At 40.9% G+C, this 19,400-nt stretch overlaps 1 protein-coding gene across 1 annotated transcript in view; it reads left to right on the top strand.

Annotated features, from left to right (window-relative positions):
* Nucleotides 1–19,400, top strand: part of vps13d (vacuolar protein sorting 13 homolog D) — a 280,943-nt gene that overhangs the window by 111,382 nt on the left and 150,161 nt on the right. Inside the window, exons 29-34 of the mRNA XM_078558176.1 lie at nucleotides 623–835; nucleotides 5,266–5,531; nucleotides 7,017–7,150; nucleotides 9,007–9,162; nucleotides 12,490–12,706; nucleotides 18,258–18,332. Coding sequence (XP_078414302.1) covers nucleotides 623–835; nucleotides 5,266–5,531; nucleotides 7,017–7,150; nucleotides 9,007–9,162; nucleotides 12,490–12,706; nucleotides 18,258–18,332 — 1,061 coding nt within the window. The remainder of the gene's footprint in view (nucleotides 1–622; nucleotides 836–5,265; nucleotides 5,532–7,016; nucleotides 7,151–9,006; nucleotides 9,163–12,489; nucleotides 12,707–18,257; nucleotides 18,333–19,400) is intronic.

Raw genomic sequence — 19,400 nt, 5'->3', positions numbered from 1 at the left:
ATCAAGATCACATGTAGTCTTTGGGTAAAGAAGAGTTAGAGGGCAGATGATAATTGAGCCAAGAAATGCAAGCATAATTCAGTTCCTGTTTTAAAGTTGTCCAGTCTGACCATTTTTTATATAGTATTTGGATTTTTCTATGTATTGATTATTCATATTAAATAGCAAAACTTACAAGAATTTGGGAAGCAAGGAAGTGTGAAGTTTGTTGTAACATAATATAAGCCTTGCCCTTGACACCCCGCTGGGCTTTGAAAGCAATAAATAGTAGGGTGCATGGGGGCAAGCGCTGGGATTGGAAGTCTGGCTGAATCAGGAGTGCAGCCAACTGACTGTAGAATAAGCAGAGAAACTGAGGTGCAAAACTGAGGCACTTTAGCATCATCATGGGTAGGAGGATGCAATTACAACATGACAAGTTTATGCAGGCAGTTTCCATTATAAGTATGGACATAGGAACTTATAATGGAAAAGATGAAGTTCGATAACAGGGAGTAAACTTTTGCAAACAGTTCACAATGCAACATTTTTCATAAATATATTCTCTTTGTGAATCTCTGGAGTATGTACTCTAAAATCATTTCTGTTTTGTTTCTATATTAATTAACTATTTCCTCTCCAGGTTTGATTTCAAAAAGTCAAAGCTGCTTTATGAGAGCTTTTCAAACACAACAAAGTCCGTAAATTTGGTGTCTCACTCAATGATGGCATACGACACCCGAAGCACCGGACAAGCAATGAACCCTGACGCCAAACCGAATGTGTTTAGATGCATTTTGGATGCATCAAAAAATAGTAGCAACCGAGCCTCACTGCAGATGGAACTGCATTACAGGTGTGGAACAGTATAACAGTTGCAGCATTAAATAGCCTCAGTACTGAACACTGCTATTAGTTAACAGTGACTGTTGCCGAAAAATCTGTGGATGTCTTATAAGAGCAGTATCAGGCTCACTTGTGATGTTCCGTATGATTGAATAGCCTACCTACGCTCATTGTTCAAGCTTACATACGAAGGAGATTTTGGCAATTTACTAGCAGGGCTGACTGTAGTCATTAAACTGTACCCCTACAAAAGTTAGCATCTTCAACAGAGCAGTAAAGAAAATGGGAGAGGGGCTGGAAAAGGAAATGCTAACAGCCAGAACCATAGAAAATGAGTAGCTTCAGCACTAATGGTCATAATAACTTTGCCACAAAATGGATGTACATGCTTGTCTCTCTGGTATTCAGGTTTGAAGCCCATGGTCATAGTTATGTAACTGCTAAGGAGTATTATTTCTCCTTTAAGCTGAGAGACAAAATTAGATAGTGACATGTTCTACCACAAGAACAGAGGAAAATGGTCATATTAACATTGCCTTAATGATAAGAGCCTCACTGGTGTTCTGGCTAGCAGGCTAATAGTCTGGAAGAATATCCAGTCAGGGACAGTTAACCTTCTATCTTAAGTAATCTGATGCAGAGAACAACCTTTCCATTCCAGTGAAACTCAGGAACATAACCTGGATTGACTTTAGAATCAATTCTGAGAGACAGGATAAACTGTCACTTAGAAAGGAACAGATAGATCAGGGATAGTTAGCATGGTTTTATTAGGGAAGGTTGTGTCTTACTAATTTAGTCAAATGTTTTGAGGAAGTAACAAGGAGGATTGATGAGGGTAGTGCAGTGGATGTTGCCTACATGGATTTTAGCAAGGCATTTGACAGGGTCCCACTTGGCAGACTGGTCAGAAAAGTAAAAGCCCTTGGGATACAGGGGAATGTGGTGAGTTGAAACCAAAATTGGATCAGCAACAGGAAATAAAGGGTAATGGTTGATGGATGTTTTTGCAAATGGAGAGCGGTTTCCATTGGTTCAGCGTTGGGTCCCTTGTTTTTGGTTTATAATTAAGGATTTGGAGTTAAATGTAGGAGGCATGATTGGGGAAATTTGCAGATGACACAAAAATTGGCAGTGTATTTGATTGTGAAGAGGATAGCTGTCAACTCCAGAATGATATCAGTGGTTTGGTTGAATGGGGGGGAAAGTGGCAAATGGAACTCAATCCAGAGAAGTGTGAGATAATGCATTTGGGGAGGGCAAATAAAGCTAAGGAATACACAATAAATGGAAGGACATTGAGAGGGGTAGAAGAAGTAAGACACCTTGGAGTGCATGCCCACAGATGGATAGGGTAGTAAAGAAAGCATATGGAATGCTTTCCTTTATTGGACAAGGTATAGAATACAAAAGCAGGGGTGTAATTTTGGAACTGTATAAAATGCAGGTTAGACCACAGCTGGAATTTTGTGTACAATTCTGATCGCCACATTACAGGAAGGACATAATTGCTCTGGAGACAGTACAGAGGAGATTTAAAAGAATGTTGCTAGGGCTTCAAAATTGCAGCTATGAGGAAAGATTGGATAGGCTGGGGTTGTTTTCCTTAGAACTGAGGAAGCTGAGGGGTGACAATTGAGGTGTACAAGTATATGGGGCCTAGATAGCGTAGACAGGAAAGACCTGTTTCCCCTTGCAGAGAGATCAATTACCAGTGGGCATAGATATAAGGTGATTGATAGAAGGATTAGAGGAGACATGAGGAAATATTTCTTCACCCAGAGGGTGGTGGGTGTCTGGAATTTGCTGCCTGGTTTGGTGGTGGATGCAGAAACTCTCAACTCATTTAAAAGATACTTGGACCTGCACCTGAAGTGCTGTAACCTGCAAGGCTACGTACCAGGTGGGGGAAGGTGGGATTAGAATGGGTGGCTAGTTTTTGATTTTTTTTCTTTTTCAGCTGGTGCAGACTCAATTGGCTGAATGGCCTTTTTCCGTGCCGTAACTCAATGGCTCATTTTGAGGAGAAAGAGAAGAACAATTAGGAAAAATCCATGAGAATATGAGAATATTATAGATAATGCATTTAACTGAAATTTGTCTGATGGACGGCGACACCTTGTCTGTTACTGAAGCTCCCCCACCTTGATATGCTTTCCATCACCTACCCTACCCAAAATGCTGCATTGGCAGTGTGGCCCTTCTCAACAAGGCACACCTGGCATCTCTGCTGAGCATTTTGCCTTATTCCACCCCTATTGCTGCTGCTTCAAAACCCTTATTGTTTACTGCACCCCTATTCTGACTCCAAGTTTCTTCCCAAGTTATCATCCCTTCTTTCATGTTTTACCCTTTGCACTGTTGATAACCCTTGGTAATTTCAATCACAATCTCACCTCCCATTGCCCTCACCCTCTGAATTCACTGCCCCAGACTGCCATAAATCTCTCCTTCAATATAAATTATGCTACCATATTCACGGCCACATCAATCAGCCTTGACATCTTCTATTGTCTTATGAACTTGATCATTGACAAGATCATTCTTCAATCACTTTCATGTATCCTTCATCACCCATATCTCCCTACCCTCTTGCAAACCAATTCCTTCTGAACTTACCCCAGAAAAAAAACCTCTCAATTTGCTCACAACTGTACTTTCAGACTCCCAGTTACCCAGTCTTAGCCTTCCATTTGCCATCACCCTCCTGCGGCGCTGATCTGTTCAACAAGTTCCTCATCTGTGTCTTTAATGCACTTGTCCCCAGCAAAACCTTAAATCACTCCAATCTGGCGATTTCTCCCTGTTTGGCTCCCATCCTTGTCCCCTCAAACACAGTGGTACAGCCTTGAGCATATCTGATGCATAACTGGCTTGGTCATCAGTTACCACCAGGCCAATCCACATCAACCACTATTGGGCCTCACCATTCACTCCCAAAACCATCAACTATTTCAGGATCATCCTGCAGTGCAAAGATAACCCATGACTTCTTATCTCCACTACCAGCAGTCACTTGAAACCCCTTTCTCCTTCTCTCTCAACCAGAACCTCCAAAAATTGAGGACTTTTGTCATCAAATTTCAGACCATCTCTTCAGCTGCCTCTGCTGCTTTCCCCTTCCCTTTGCCCTCCAAGTCAAATCTCCCACACACTGTCACCTGCCCTAGTATATGAATTACTATATTATCTATTTAAGTGCTTTCTCTGAGATCTACCTCCTATTCCCAAAACTCCATTCACTGACCTTCCTGGACCACATGCCATAACATTGTAAATGGTCCCATGTGCTGTCCCTTTTTTCAAAAGAAGTGGAATCACCGCTTCCTTGGAAAAATCCACCTTTTGACTCTCTGTCCCATCTCCATTCTCCAACCTCCCATCTCCAATTCCCTTAACATGTTGTGACCACCCAAATCCACCCCCATCTCTCCTGCAACCGTCTGTTTGAATTCATTCAATTAGATTCCTGTCCCTGCCACAGCGCAGGTTATAATCCTAACTAAAACCACAACCAACAATGTCTTGTGATTATGACTGTGTTGCATTATCCTTTCTTAAGCTCTTTATAACCTGTGACATAGTTGACCACATTATCCTCTTCCAGTGCTTCTCTGTCTAACTGAGTGGATCTGTTTTCACTCCATTCCACTCGTGTCTACCTGCGCATACCCAGATTATCTCTGAAATGACTTCTCTGTCCACCACTGCACTGTTACCTTCATTGCCCCCAAAGATTGATTCTTGTCCCCACAGGCCCCTTCCTCATCTACATGTTGATTCTTAGCAACAGCATTCACATGTATGCTGACAACATGCAGCTCTACATCTGCGTCACCTCATTCAACCCTTCACTCTCTCATCCCTGGCATTCAGTCTTGGATAAGCTGCAGTTTCCTTCAGCCAAACACTAGGAATCTTGAAGCCATCATCTTTGGCCTTCATTGCGAATTCTATGCCCTTGTCACTGATTCCATCCCTTTCCCAGTGGTATGTGGCTGCATTAGGCTGCTTGCAACCTTTGTGTTTTATTCCTAACCAAACTGAACTTCCGATGCTGTACTCTTTCTATAAAGATGACCACCTACTTCCCCCTCTACTATATTATCTACCTCCACCCTACCTAAGCTTTTATGTTGCTGAAACCCTCATCCATGCCTTTGTCATTAAATTATTCCACTGAGCCTCCTTGAATGTTGAGTATGTTAATCTATGTAGTGATAAGACATGTATTCTGCAGGAAATTCTCTGCAGAAAGTTTCTTTAGCTATGCTGTTAGAGGGAAAATTAGTAGATTATTATCAATGACTCTTCCTCATTTCTGAGTAGCTTTTCCAATTATTAAATAAGATATAAAAACTCTGCACTGGATATTGCTGATAAGTTGAATTCTATCTCAACTTCAGTCAGAAGTACTGAGAGGCTTTCTTGATTTCGCAGGTCAACCAGAGATGCTTCATGCTTCACTGTGGTTCTGAACAACCTGCGTGTCTTTGTTATATTTGATTGGCTGATGCTTGTGCGGGATTTCTTACAAACGTCTGATAACAGCCCAAAGAAACAAGAAAACGCCTCACCAGCCCGTGACCGAAAAGTCGGTGGCGAGGTCTTGGTTCCCAAAACGGTGAAGTATGGAGTTATCACAAAGCGATCTTCTGTGCCAGTGCCGAATGAGAAATACTTGGAAGTGAAAATCAATGTAACTGGTAAAAACTGTTTTCAGGCCAACCTCATTAAGTTTCAGTAAAACAGTTGGTTGTTTTTTTAATGTTCTATTCATTTCCAGATCTGTTTTACAAGTGAACATCTTTTTGAGGAAATAGACAGTAATTTTATATTTCCTAAAAAGATGCCCTTCCCAATAGCCAAATGGATGAGCTTCACTTGATGTATTTCTGAACCATATGGACCAGAGGGGCCACTAGTTTGAATTTTGGCCAGTGCTGAATTAGTTGATCTTACTTGGGATGTACCCTTGTTCTGCTATTAACACATTCTCCTACCTTACCTTTATGCCACTATCAGCACCTTCTTAGTCTTTAACACCACCACTAACACTCCCTTTATCCTATGTCCTTGACATCTTTGACAAATTTCTCCTTAGCTCCCACTTATCCCTACCTTCTATTTTGCTCCACCCCCTCTTGAACAGTATAAAACCCATCACATTTCTACTTCTCTTTAGCTCTGAGGAGGAGTCATATGGACTCGAAATGCTAACTCTGTTTCTCCCTCCACAGATGCTGCCAGACCTGCTGAGTTTTTCCAGCATTTTCTATTTTTATTTCCGATTTCCAGCCTCTACAGTATTTTGCTTTTATTTTACTTGGGATGAAGTTGGGGCATTGCAATTTGGCATAAATGCCTCTGGACTTGGGAGGATTGGTTAAGACTACCAATAGCTTCAACTCTTGATGACTATCTCATGGCACCTGCAGGAAAATTTAGCGGAATAATATTTTGGCACAGACTAGAAGGGCCAAATGGCCTGTTTTCTGTGCTGTAGTGTTCTATGGTTCTAAAATGTGGATGCTATGTTAAAGAGGGAATGTGGTTCACTAACCTCTTGGCATTCGCTTTCTTGGTTCACACATGGGGGATGGCCGTGATAATACCAATGGGCATTGGCCATCATGAAACCGTACGCCAACAAGACATAATGATTTCATACATGGGGAATAATGTGCTAGGGGTAAGGTACATTACTGAGCATTCCTTAATTGCAACAAGTAACTTCAATCACGAGTTATAGAAAACAATTGCTCTTTACACTTTTAATTCTACTTTCATTCAACTTCCTGTACATTCAATCCATCATTATTGTCCTGAGACATAAGCTACTACCTACAGTAGTCTTGTAGTTATTGTACTGGCCTAGTTCAGATCTGACCGTGGCACATAGTGGAATTGAATTTGGTAAACCTGGTAATTTATGGGCTTGCAGTCAGATGGATGATATGTAACTGACTTAAATGCTGTTTGGGCAACCAGGAATGAGCTGTCTGTATCTCCCACATGCTCAGAGCTGATTTTTGAAAAGAACAAACCATAGCATGTAGAATAATATTCAGTTGAGCTATTTATATCCAAAGGAATTACCTTTTCAAAATGCAAGTTCAGAGATTATTGGTGTTTTGTCTTCCACCCCAGCCTGCATTGTCTTTAATAAATAACTTTAATCACTTTCACAGGTACTGAATTTGTTGTGGTCGAAGACATGTCATGCCACGATACAAATGCAATCATTCTGAAGGCAACCACTGTGCTCACCTATAAGCCACGGCTTGTGGATCGGCCATTCTCTGGCAGCCTTGGAGGAATTGAGGTAAAAAAAAATTCAGTGTTGCAGACAGTCCTTGGGGAAAATAATGGCCCAGATCTTCCTTACCCCTGAGGGTCACACCCCAGAGGTACCCTGGAAGATGAGTTGGGTAACCACCACCACCACCCCTCTGCCCCCATGCAAGGACCGCATCGAAACTCTGAATTAAAGTCGGAAACCTTAGATCGTTGTGATTCATTTAGCAGAATAGTTACCCAGGAAAAGTTAGAAGTATTAAAACCAATTCTAATTTCTTGGGTAACTATACTACTGACCATCCCCTCCACCCCACCGACCACCTGATTACCCTCCTGATCCCCTTACCACCCGACTAACCACCCCACAACCCTGCCGATTCCCCTGCCCCCCTCCAACTACCCTTCACCTCCTGGCTGCCCCACCCCCCCAGGTGCCTTGTTAGTGCCATAAAAAGGAAGCGTGGCATTACTTCCCCCAACAGTCCTGCATTGCATCAATAGACTCCAGGAGCAGCTGCGCTACATGTTTCTTAGCAGGCCCGGGTCAGAAGTCCAGGCGAGAAATGTGCTGCTCCAGACTAAGTAAAAAGGAGCGGAGTGGCAATCCAAAGGTAATTGCCATTCGACAGAAGATTCAGCCCAGTCTAATGTACAGATAATTTCCTTTTGCAGTGCAAAGCACTGAGATTTCTTTTTTCTCACTATGCTATCAAAATAGAATTCTGTTCATAGCTCCTTTTTAAAAAAAACACACCAGGAGTAATCTTAACATTTAAAGTTATTTCAGCAGCTGGCTTGTAGACTTCCCATGGAAAACTTGGAAAACAGCCAGTCAACAGATGGTGATGGACTCCTTATTTGTAACCTCCTGTTTCCTGGATGGCAATGCTGAAGTGCCAACCACTTGGAAACTAAGCAAAATCAAATATAAAGGTCCATCAATTTTAATTCAACTTTAGGCCCTCAGAAAAAAGAGAATGTGCAAGGTTACGGGGCTAAGGCAGGGAAGTGGGGCTAGGTGGAATGCTCTTTCAGAGAGCCAGTGCAGATTTGATGGGCTGAATGGCCTCCTTCTGCACTGTAAAGATATTGCGATATACAAACATACGAATTAGGAGCAGGAGTTAGGCCATTGAACCCCTTGAACCTGCTCCACCTTTCAATAAAATCATGGCTGATCTGATTGTGGCCTCAAGTCCACATTTCACCTACCTACTATAACCTTTGACTTCCTTCTTGTCAAGAATCTATCTACCACTGTCTTAAAAATATTCATTGACCCTGCTTCCTCAGCTTTCTGGGGAAGAGAGTTCCAAAGATTCTCGATATTCCGAGGCACAAGTTCTCCTCATCTCAGTCTTAAATGGGAGACCTCTTATTTTTAAACTGTGTCTCCTGGTTATAGTCTCCCACAAGGGAGACATCCTTTCAGCATGCATCCTGTCAAGTCCCCTCAAGATCTTATATCTTTCAATAAGATCATCCCTCAATCATCTAAACTCCAGTGGATACGGGCCCAGCCTGTCCAACCTTTCCTCATAAGACAACCGCAACCCCCCCCCCCATCAGTGTATCAGCTATTTCTAGATAGGAGTCTAGCGATATAACAGTGATTTGCCTTCTCCTGCTGGGCTATGTTTTCATACAATCGTGGAGTGATACTTTGGTACCCACTGCTGCATTCTCAATGGAATAACTGAAGTCAGACCCTGGTAGAGTGGTAAATCATAAGTGTAAATCTGTTCCCAATAATGTGCTGTGTCACTGTGCTTAATGTAAATTTTATGGATTTAATGTGCTCTTTTGAAACTGCAGTAAGCACTGCAGGTTTAATGTCTCATTTCTGCTATGCATTTTATGAATTTAAATGCCTATTTACAGGTGTTTTCATGCCGACTTGGCAATGAACAAGAGACTGCTCTGTCCATCATTGATCCTGTGAACGTGCAGATGGAATTGATTGGAAACCCTATCTATCAGAAGAGCTCAGGGCTGCTGGATGCCTTTGGCAGTGAGGATTTCCCACCAGTACTTGAGGTAATAGAATGGTAATATGTGGTGTTAGCTGATCTCAGCCTAGCAGCAGTTCAGAGTACGAGAATCGGATTGAGATTCCTGGTTAAGAAGGGAGAAATTCAGTGTTCCCATTCCTAATTACTATCCAGTGGCCCATGCGTATGTGGCTAACTGGTGAGGTTCTGGTCTGGATTGGGCTCAGCTTTGATGTCTTTCAACTTGAATAAAAATCAATTTTTAGGAGGAATGGCCACTTACAGCAGCATAGCATCTGAAAGTTGCTGCTGTCTGTAGAGTCGCATGTCAGTAAGAACCTGCACTTTCACAAGAATGGGAGAAAATTGAGAGAAGATATTTATTTAGAATAGTAGCTCGTAGTAGCCATTGTCTAATGGAAAGGCCTCGTGTGTTGTGGATAGCATCTTTGCCTCTGAGCCAGAAGCTTTGGGTTCAAGTTCCACTCCAGGACTTGATGGCCACGGAAGATACATTCATAATGTGGCCAAACAGGTTCGTTATAAACCTGTAAATCCTTCCAATACGCCTATGGCAGGTGGTAAGAATAGGAGAGTCTCCTGGTCAACCATGCTTCATGTGGAGTGGTGCCCCTCAAGCTATAACCCCTGGCCACAGGCTAGTAACCTATTCCAGGAAACAGACATAAGCACATGTTTCGTCTGCTTCCTGTGCCACTAGGCATAGGAGAGAACCAAGGAAGAGAGGAGGACTGTCTAGTAATTGAACAGATTCCTCTTTAAGGGTACCAAGATAGATTATGATTATTTTTGTATATGAATGCTCCATTTCATATTCAACTAACATGCCTTGGCTACAATAAAGATGATTGTGTTGGATGACCAGAATTGAACAACACAAATGAGATTGAAGTGCTGATTACAGCTGTTTGTAAGGGGGAAAAAGGCAAACCACCAATGGCAATTAGAATAAGCTGTTTTTTGTAGACTCTTCATTAACCTCTGACATGAACAGTTGTAGCCTCAAACCCGTGTTACGTAGGGCATAAATGTAAGAATCCCAAGAGAAAATGCTTCTTTCTTTTATCCCGCCCACATTATTTGCCACTTTACTTTAAGCTCAGGTCATAGTTTGCAAATCACCTTGACGCATTCAGCCCAGGATTAGAGGCTAATGTTTTTGGTTTGTAGAGCAGAGAAGGAAAGGAAGTCAAACTAAAGCCATAAAAGATTTCCAGCTGTAAGTTATTGCTATTATAGACATAAATCACTAGGGAGGAACACAGTGCTTTAGGCTTTTAAAAGAGGAGTTTTAAAACAAGCAGGGGACTCAACATTTTTAACCTCTGTAATTTAACATTTTGAGCAATGCACAAAGTAACAGTACAACAGGGGTATACACAGTTGTCACAAATGTAATGTTCCTGTGCAGAGTTTGTAGAAGATGAAGAAATTTTGCTTGAAGACCAGCATGCCCTGTGTGATTTTTTTTTACCCAGCAAAACTAATGGGCAAATTGTCCTCCATGCCTGAATTTGTAATATGTTCTACTGTCACATGAAACTCTGTATCAAGAGTTTTAATTTGAATGATCTAATCCATAGTGCAAGGATGAGTCAATACAAACTTAAACCAGTGCTAACCTTAGAAGTAATGAACTTGTGTTCAAAGTTTGTTTTTAGGACACCTGCGGTAATTGGAGAAATCTGTCAGTGATCCAATTCTCATTATTGAAATACCATTACATGGTTCCTTTTCCTGATTATGGCATGAAAAGGTGGAGTTATTAACACCAGAGGTGGAACCACAAGTTATAAATGCACCATACTCTAGTGGAAGCAAAACAAGCATGGGCTGCTTCTTTCAGCTCAGGGAGGGAGCAGATTGAAGGGGGTGGGAGGAGCTGAGTTTCTGGAAATACATCTTCTTTGATGCAACACATTATGATTACTTGCAGGTTTATTCAGTTTTTAAAGATTGAGACAAGATTGGGTTATTCTCAATGGATTTACCACAGTGAGGTAATGCTTTGAGCAGCTCTGTATTGTCTAAGCTCACACACGAAGAATGGCCACTTGAGTGTGAGATATGGGAGGGCAGCCAAAGTTCATGTAACTGTAGCTAAAGGTCTCTAGTGTGGGGGAGGGAAAAAAAGAAGTGATTTTTTTTTAAATTTGTATTATTCTTGCACAAATCAAGTTCTTGATATATATTAAGCTTTTTAATCTTTTTTGTGGAACTACTGTACATATTTATTTACCTGAATGAAGCAGTCATAAAACATCAAACTGTGGTGACTAGATTGCTGGTATCAAGGTTCAAAACAGGCGCCCCAGTCATTCTCACTAACATTCACTGTGAAAGATGTCATTTTCTATTTCTGGCTTTTACAAGTATTTCTGATCTTTAGGTTCTAATAGCACTCCATCATTGCGTCCATGGGCAATGAAATGTTCATCTGCACCTCAAAAATGTTATTAAACTGAGGGAGCATTAAAGCAGCTAAGTACCCACTGTAGGCTCACCCAGCAGGCTTACAGGACTGAATCCTGGCGGCTGAATTCATGCCACTGACCAGTTAACAAATGGACGGCAGGCACTTTTGAGCCAAAAGAGAGGGGGAAAAAATGCTCTCTTAGATAGTTCTCTTGCAATGTGGTTGTTTCCCTAGCTTTAAGGAAGCTGGTATAATACTACCTTCTATAAATACTCCATTCAATTTGCTGGAGAGCAAGAAAAGGGGACTGAAAGGCAATGAAGCCCAGCCCTGTCAATATTCCAAAGCCTGAGGTAGACATGGTATAGCAAATCTTCTACTGCACCTTCTCAAGTTCTCAAGTGCAGTTAAGGTTGAGCAACAAATGCTGGCCTTGATAATGATGCCCACATCCGAATAAAAATAAGTAAAACATAACTCCTTTCATTGACAAATCGGGAAAAATGAGTCATAAACTCAGGATTATCACTCAAATAACAAAGGACACAGGGGTTACAAGATTTGTTTTGTCTGAAGGCCATTAGAACATATAACCCCAAAAACATTTTAAAGGGAATTTTAGAAAGAAGAATTTAAAAGGAAATCGGAAAAGAGCACAGAAATTGAATTAAGTAGCTCTTTAAAGAGCACAGGTATGAGGGGCCAACTGGCCTCTGTGCTCTAAATTCTACGAACAACCACAACAAAGGGGAGGTGAACCAAGTAGTTCCAGGGCTATTTTATTGGTACCTTTGCAATGTCGTCTTCATTATAGTTCAAAAGTAGAGAGAAGCCTATTTGTTACTTAGAATAGAATAATCGAATGATAAACATAGAAGGGGACCATTCACATCTGTTCTGATCCTAAATGTCCTTTCATACCCTTTTGTGCTGCAGATTCAGTTTTCTACCCTTGATATCAGGCTGTCATACAATGATGTCCAGCTATTCCTGGCAATCGTGAAGTCTTTTCCTAAACAAACCACTGCTATACCCATTGGGCCTGATCCTGATTCAGTGAATGGAAACACCAACTCAGTTCGTTTGGCAGGCAGCTCAACAGCAGGATCTGGGAAAAAAGAGACAACCAAATACCAGATGGATCCTGTCCTTGGTAAGTAATGGACAGAGGAATAAAAGGACGTTCATAGGCTAATCTGAGGGCACTTGCTGAAATATGCAGTAGGCTATCTCTTTAAAAAGTATGTGACCAGTAATCGAAACAGGACTTGAGCACCATAACCTAGACAGGAACTTTATTGTATTGCTACATTGTGAAAGATGCCTTCTTTCAGATAACACATTAAAGTGGGGTGCCTTCTGCCCTCTCAAGTGGATGTAAAATATTTTCAGAAGCACATTGAAGTTCTCTTCTGTCCTATCATTCCCCTCTTGGCTCATTTCACCAAAAATAGATTAACTGGTCATTAATCTCATTGCTGTTTGTGAGACCTTGTTATGTGCAAATTAACTGCCTTGTTTGTCTGCATAACAATGACGCTGGTCCAAGAGAAATTCACTTGTCGTGCAGATTACCCACCGTCCAGAACTAGCATAGTTAATGATTGTAGGATATGACATACGACAGAAAGGGTAGGGAAGGAAGAAGGGAATTGAAGTAGCTGTATCAATTACACATAACAGCAATAGAGAAAAGGGGAATTAATGAACATTAAAATGGAAAGAGAGTCCATATAGATTAAGACAAGCTTAAAAGTGACACTCACATTAATAGGGATAACTTGCAAGCTAGCAAATAGTGGAAGGAAAGTGGAGGAGGAAATATGTAAGCAAATCTGTGGGGAAAAGGAATGGCATTTTTACAGTGTGTTCGGACTCTTGTAAGCAGTTCAAAAACAGAGAAATCAGTACTGGACCTAGTAATGGTAAAGTAACCAGAGTAGACAAGAGAGGCAAGTGTAGGGGAACATAAAGGCAATAGCAATTTTAAAATAATGGTGGTTAGAATAATCAAAGTAATGGTTTGGGAAAAGGCACATTTTCTTTTAGGGAACGTGCAGGACCTAATATCTTGCATAGAGGAACTGTAGCCAGACATGGATATTTACTTAAAACTATTTACACTTAAAACTATATACACTATGTACAAGATAAAAGCAAAGTACTGCGGATGCTAGAAATCTAGAACAAAAACAAAAATACCTGGAAAAACTCAGCAGGTCTGACAGCATTTGTGGAGAGGAATACAGTTAACGTTTCGTGTCTGAATGACTTCATCAGAACTAAGGAAAAATAGAAAAGAGGTGAAATATAAGCTGGTTTAGGGGGGGTGTGACACGTAGAGCTGGATAGAGGGCCAGTGATAGGTGGAGATTGCCAAAAGATGTCATAGACAAAAGGACAAAGAGGTGTTGACGGTGGTGATATTAGCTAAGAAATGTGCTAATTAAGGGTGGAAAGCAGGACGAGCAAGGTACAGATAGCCCTAGTGGGGGTGGGGTGGGGAGGAATCGAAATAGGCTAAAAGGTAGAGATAAAACAATGGATGGAAATACGTTTTAAAATAATGGAACTAGGTGGGAAAAGAAAAATATATAAAAGTTATTGGAAAAAGGGGGATCGGAAAGTGGGTGGGGAAGGAGGAGAGAGTTCATGATCTAAAGTTGTTGAACTCATTATTCAGTCTGGAAGGCTATAAAGTGCCTAGTCGGAAGATGAGGTGCTGTTCCTCCAGTTTGCGTTGAGCTTCACTGGAACAATGCAGCAAGCCAAGGACGGACATGTGGGCATGAGAGCAGGGTGGTGTGTTGAAATGGCAAGCAACAGGGAGGTCTGGGTCATGCTTGCGGACAGACCGAAGGTGTTCCGCAAAGCGGTCACCCAGTCTGCGTTTGGTCTCTCCAATGTAGAGGAAACCACATTGGGAGCAGCGAATGCAGTAGACTAAATTGAGGGAAGTGCAAGTGAAATGCTGCTTCACTTGAAAGGAATGTTTGGGCCCTTGGACGGTGAGGAGAGGGGAAGTAAAGGGGCAGGTGTTGCACCTTCTGCGGTTGCATGGGAAGGTGCCGTGAGAAGGGGTTGAGGTGTAGGGGGTGATGGAGGAGTGGACCAGGATGTCCCGGAGGGAACGATCCCTGCGAAATGCCTCCAGGGGTGGTGAAGGGAAGATGTGTTTGGTGGTGGCATCATGCTGGAGTTGGCGTAAATGGCGGAGGATGATCCATTGAATGCAGAGGCTGGTGGGGTGATAAGTGAGGACAAGGGGGACCCTATCATGGCTCTGGGAGGGAGAGGAAGGTGTGAGGGCGGATACGCGGGAGATGGGCCAGACACGATTGAGGGCCCTGTCAACCACCGTGGGTGGAAAACTATGTACACTATGTATAAGGTGGATTACCGAGAAGGCACATCTCCTGTGAGTTGCCTGTCTACCGTACAGAGACTGTAGAAAATGGCGCATGACTACTGATGTTACAGGCATGTCATAATCTATATCACTCATTAACATATCTATTCTATTTACCCTTTACACTATAATTTTGAGGGGAAAGGAATGGAACTACAGAAGGCAAAGTGGGAAACAAAATGACAGACAAAGCGAACAGCAGTGGGAAATGTTTAAAATGGTGGTCCAGGATTCAGGACAGATTTATTCTACCAAAAATAAAGAACGAACTAACCAAGAATGAAATGCCATGGATAAATAAAGAGATGAGAGTAATTGAAATTAAAAGAAAAAGGAATACACTATGTACACAAATAATAAATGAGAGAACGTCAATGGGAATACCAAGAGGTTAGGAAGGAAGTAAAATAAAACAATTAGGAATGCAAAAAGGAACTACAAAATTAAACTATCAAGGAATATAAAAAAGTAATTCTATTCTACAGACACAGAAAAAAGCATAAGAAAAGTCAGGATCAGGATAGTGCCACTAAAGGATGCATAAGGCGGTTGATCTGCAAAATAGCAGAAATATTAAATAGTTTGCCTCAGTATTTACCAGGGCAACCAACAAGGTGGCCTCGACATTAGAAGAAGAGATCAAAAAAGTTGTAAGGATGTTTAAGATAGAAAGGAGGGAAATAATTGATAAATTAATCATACTTGTAGGGAGTAAAACACCCCATACCAGATGAATTGATTCCATGCATGTGAGAAGCAGTTAGGGAAGAGGTAGCATTTTCATAATTATATATGTATATTACAATTCATTAAAAATGGGAATAGAGAACTGATGGACAGCTAAAGTTGTTCCTACATATCTTCCTACAATATAAATAGTACAAGTTTGGCTTGACCAGTTAGCTTCGTGTCAGCTGTAGGAAAGATCATTGAACCTTTATTCAAAGATGTAATGGAAAAACCTCTAGAGATGGAATATATATCAGCATAAAATTCTAAAAGGAAAGTCATGCTTGATCAATCTTAGTGAATTATTTGAAGATGTAAGAGCAGAAAAGAATAAAGAGTAGATAAGAATGAAGTAGCGTATACTTAGATTTTCAAAAGCCTTTTATGCGATGCCATACAGTGGATTCAAGATTAAGGTCAGAACGTGTGGAGTCAGTGGACAAGAACCAAAATGGATAGCAAGCTGGTTGCAAAACAGAGTAGCTGTTAAGGGTAGCAGTTCAGATTGGCAAAGATGAGAAGTGATGTTCTACAAGAATCAGTGCTGGGGCCATTGTTGTTCAAAATGTACATTGATGATTTGGACTTGGGAATTGATGATGCAATTTCAAACTTTGCAGACAGCATTAAATTGAGGGAGTGTAGTTAATGTAAATGAAGAGTTTGACACGACAGGAAGGCATTAATAAGCTTGCAGAATGGTCATGTAATTGGCCAATGAATTTCAGTGATGTTTGAGGTAGTACATTTTGGTAGGTAGAATAAAGAGGCCAATGTATTGCCTCTTTATGGGATAGAGGAGCGAAAAGGTATCTAGGGATAAAGATACACAAATCACTAAAAGCAGAAACACATTAATAATACCATAAAAAAGCAAACCAAACACTGAGCTTCATTTCTAGATAGAAAGAATTAAAAAGAGTGATTAGGTTAAACTTTTATCAAACCTTAGTTAGGCTACACTTGAATAATGTGCACTGTTCTGGCCTTCATTTTTAAAATAAATATGGAGACATTGGAGAAGGGGCAAAACGATTCACAAGGACAATATCAGAACTGAGAGGATGTACTTAACAGGAAAGGCTGAACAGACTAAGGCTCTTCTCTCTGAATAAAGAGACAGTTGACGGGTGACCTGATTGAGATCTTTAAGATAATGAAAGGACTTAACAGCATGGATGTAGAGAAAATGTTTCTACTTGGGGGGTGGTGTTCGAAACTAGGGGTCATAACTATAAGATAGTTACTAATAAATCCAATAGGGAATAAGAACCAAATCAGATCATGTAGATAAAAGTATTGACTGAATTTGAGTTCAACAGCAAACTCAGGTTGATCAGAACTTTGATGCCGAGAAAAAAATAACTCCTTTTTTTTCTAGTTTTCCTAATGTTCACGATGTATTTCACAGATTAAACTCCCATTACACCACATCAGTGGCACAGTTGAGTATTTGCTTCACCAATGTAAGATATCTATTTTTCATATCAGTCATTTTTCTATTTCTTTCAGAATGAGATTGCCAGTTAACATTGAGTTGTAACAAATGCTTTGTTTTGTGAACTTAATGTATTAGAAACTGGATTTAAATTGCCTAAAGTCATTAATTCAGGGCAATTTTTCATTCTGGACTGGACTTAAACCCATGGTGAAAAGATAGCTCAGCTATCTCATCAAGTAATTACGTTCTAATTCATAAGATTTCATGAATGTCTCATGAAAGAATGCCCTGCTCATACAGGTGTCTGGCATAAACTTCTGCAATTGAGGAATTCCAGAGTGTCTTAGTGCTTGAACGCATGCCAAAACGAGTGGATTTTGTCCCGTTTTTTTTTTATTCGTTCATGCGATGTGGGCATCACCAGCTGGGCCAGCATTTATTGCCCATCCCTAATTGCCCTTGAGAACTGAATGGCTTGCTAGGCCATTTAAAAGTCAAGCACATTATTGAGAGTCTGGAGTCACATGTAGGCCAGACCAGTTAGGGATGGCAGATTTCCTTCCCTAAAGAACATTAGTGAACCAGATTGGTTTTTACAACAATCGACAATCATCAGACTTTTAAGTCCAATGTATTGATTGAATTCAAATTTCAAATGGGAATCGAACCCAGGTCCCCAGAGAATTACACTGGCTACCTGGAGTACTAGTCCAGTGATAATACCACGATGCCACTACCTCCCCTAGTATACAAATTCAGTCAGTTTAGCAACAGGAAAGCTTCAGGTTTGAAAGTGGAGCAAAATTCCATTCTGGACTCTGCTGTTTTAAAACAACCATTCTCATTTAAAACCGATCAAGCTGCAGCATTTCAGGGCAGCTAACAATAATTAGAACTGAGTGAAAAAACACTGACGTAACCCATTGTAGCAGCATTGCACTTTATTCCCACACACAATTATGTTAACAGGAGGGAAGTATTGAAATTTTGCTGTGGAGATGATTTCTGTGTGGTCTTTGAATTATGTAGATGGTTAATACAATGTTTAAATTGTCTTTGACTCTAATGTGGAATGCGGGGATTGTTGACTCTAATTATACATCAACTTTGTTGCTTTTTTTATAGAATTGCAGCTGGATCGACTCCAGGACCTTGGGTTCAGTCTGGAAGATTGCCGCAGAGCATTGCTGCTAAGCAAAGGTAGAAAATACATTAAGATGATCTTATAATTCCCCCTACAGCATTTAAGCTAGTTTCTCATGCATGATAGTCTATTCTTGGTTGTGCTACTATTATTGGAAGGAAAATGGACCTGAAAAGAAATTTGTCAGAGGTGGAAAGTAAAAACGTAGCTAATGGAATGGTTTTGTCACTCACTGTAACAGTGAATAGTTTATTAAATGACATTTATCAGGGGTTTCTGCCTTTAAGGCTAAGAATTCCAGAAATATGTGAGTTGAAGGTGAACAACTCTGCAGTGTGTCTGAGCCATTTCAAAGAAGCAATAAATTACTGAAAAATCTAAGTGAAAAATGTGTTAGGCTTGTTTGGCTATTTCCCTTTTCCAGCGCAGAACCTTTGTTGAATAGCCTGGTTTCATAGTGTGTTGGAGCATCGATCAGGGCACTACAGTAGGGCCCTGGGGCATTAGAATTTAGAATATAGAATTCAAAAGTGCTATTCTGTCCATTCCTTTCACAGCCCATCTACAACCTACCCTTTCATGGAATCTCCACCTCCTGTTTATCCCTTTTTGGGGGGCGGGGGGGGGGGCGGAGTTCTATAAAAATACTCCCTCATTTCAAAAGATTAATCAAGTAAAAGAATAATCATCTATTCTCATGTCTCCAACGTTCTCCTGCTTCCCTCCACAGCTTTCCCCCCATCCGAGCAACGTGCAGTTTTGCCCCAAATGCCAGTGATGCTAGTGTCCATATCAGACTGGAAATGTGCCAAGCAAAGACCAAGCACCTGTCCTTTATTATGCCTGTTGCCCTGAAGCAGCTCTGGCAAAGCCTTGGCTATAATTTTCATAACTGCTCTGTTGACCATATTTGATGTGTTGATTGGACACTGTAAAAGAGGGAAAATAGTGAGTTTCCCTTTGTACAAAACAAGAAAAAAAAATCTGCTTCATTAACGAAGTCCAGTTTGTGACACTGTTATTCAGATTGAATGTGTGGACACCTGGTGTGTAAAAAAAAAAAAAAAATGTTACTTCATTTCTGGATCATTCAGATCAGAATCTAGTGAGAAATGTGAAAATTA

This window comes from Cetorhinus maximus, chromosome 15 (assembly GCF_964194155.1).
Source record: "Cetorhinus maximus chromosome 15, sCetMax3.hap1.1, whole genome shotgun sequence".
Taxonomy (NCBI): domain Eukaryota; kingdom Metazoa; phylum Chordata; class Chondrichthyes; order Lamniformes; family Cetorhinidae; genus Cetorhinus; species Cetorhinus maximus.
The sequence above is the reverse complement of the archived record's forward strand: the minus strand, read 5'-3'. Positions and strand labels throughout refer to the sequence as shown.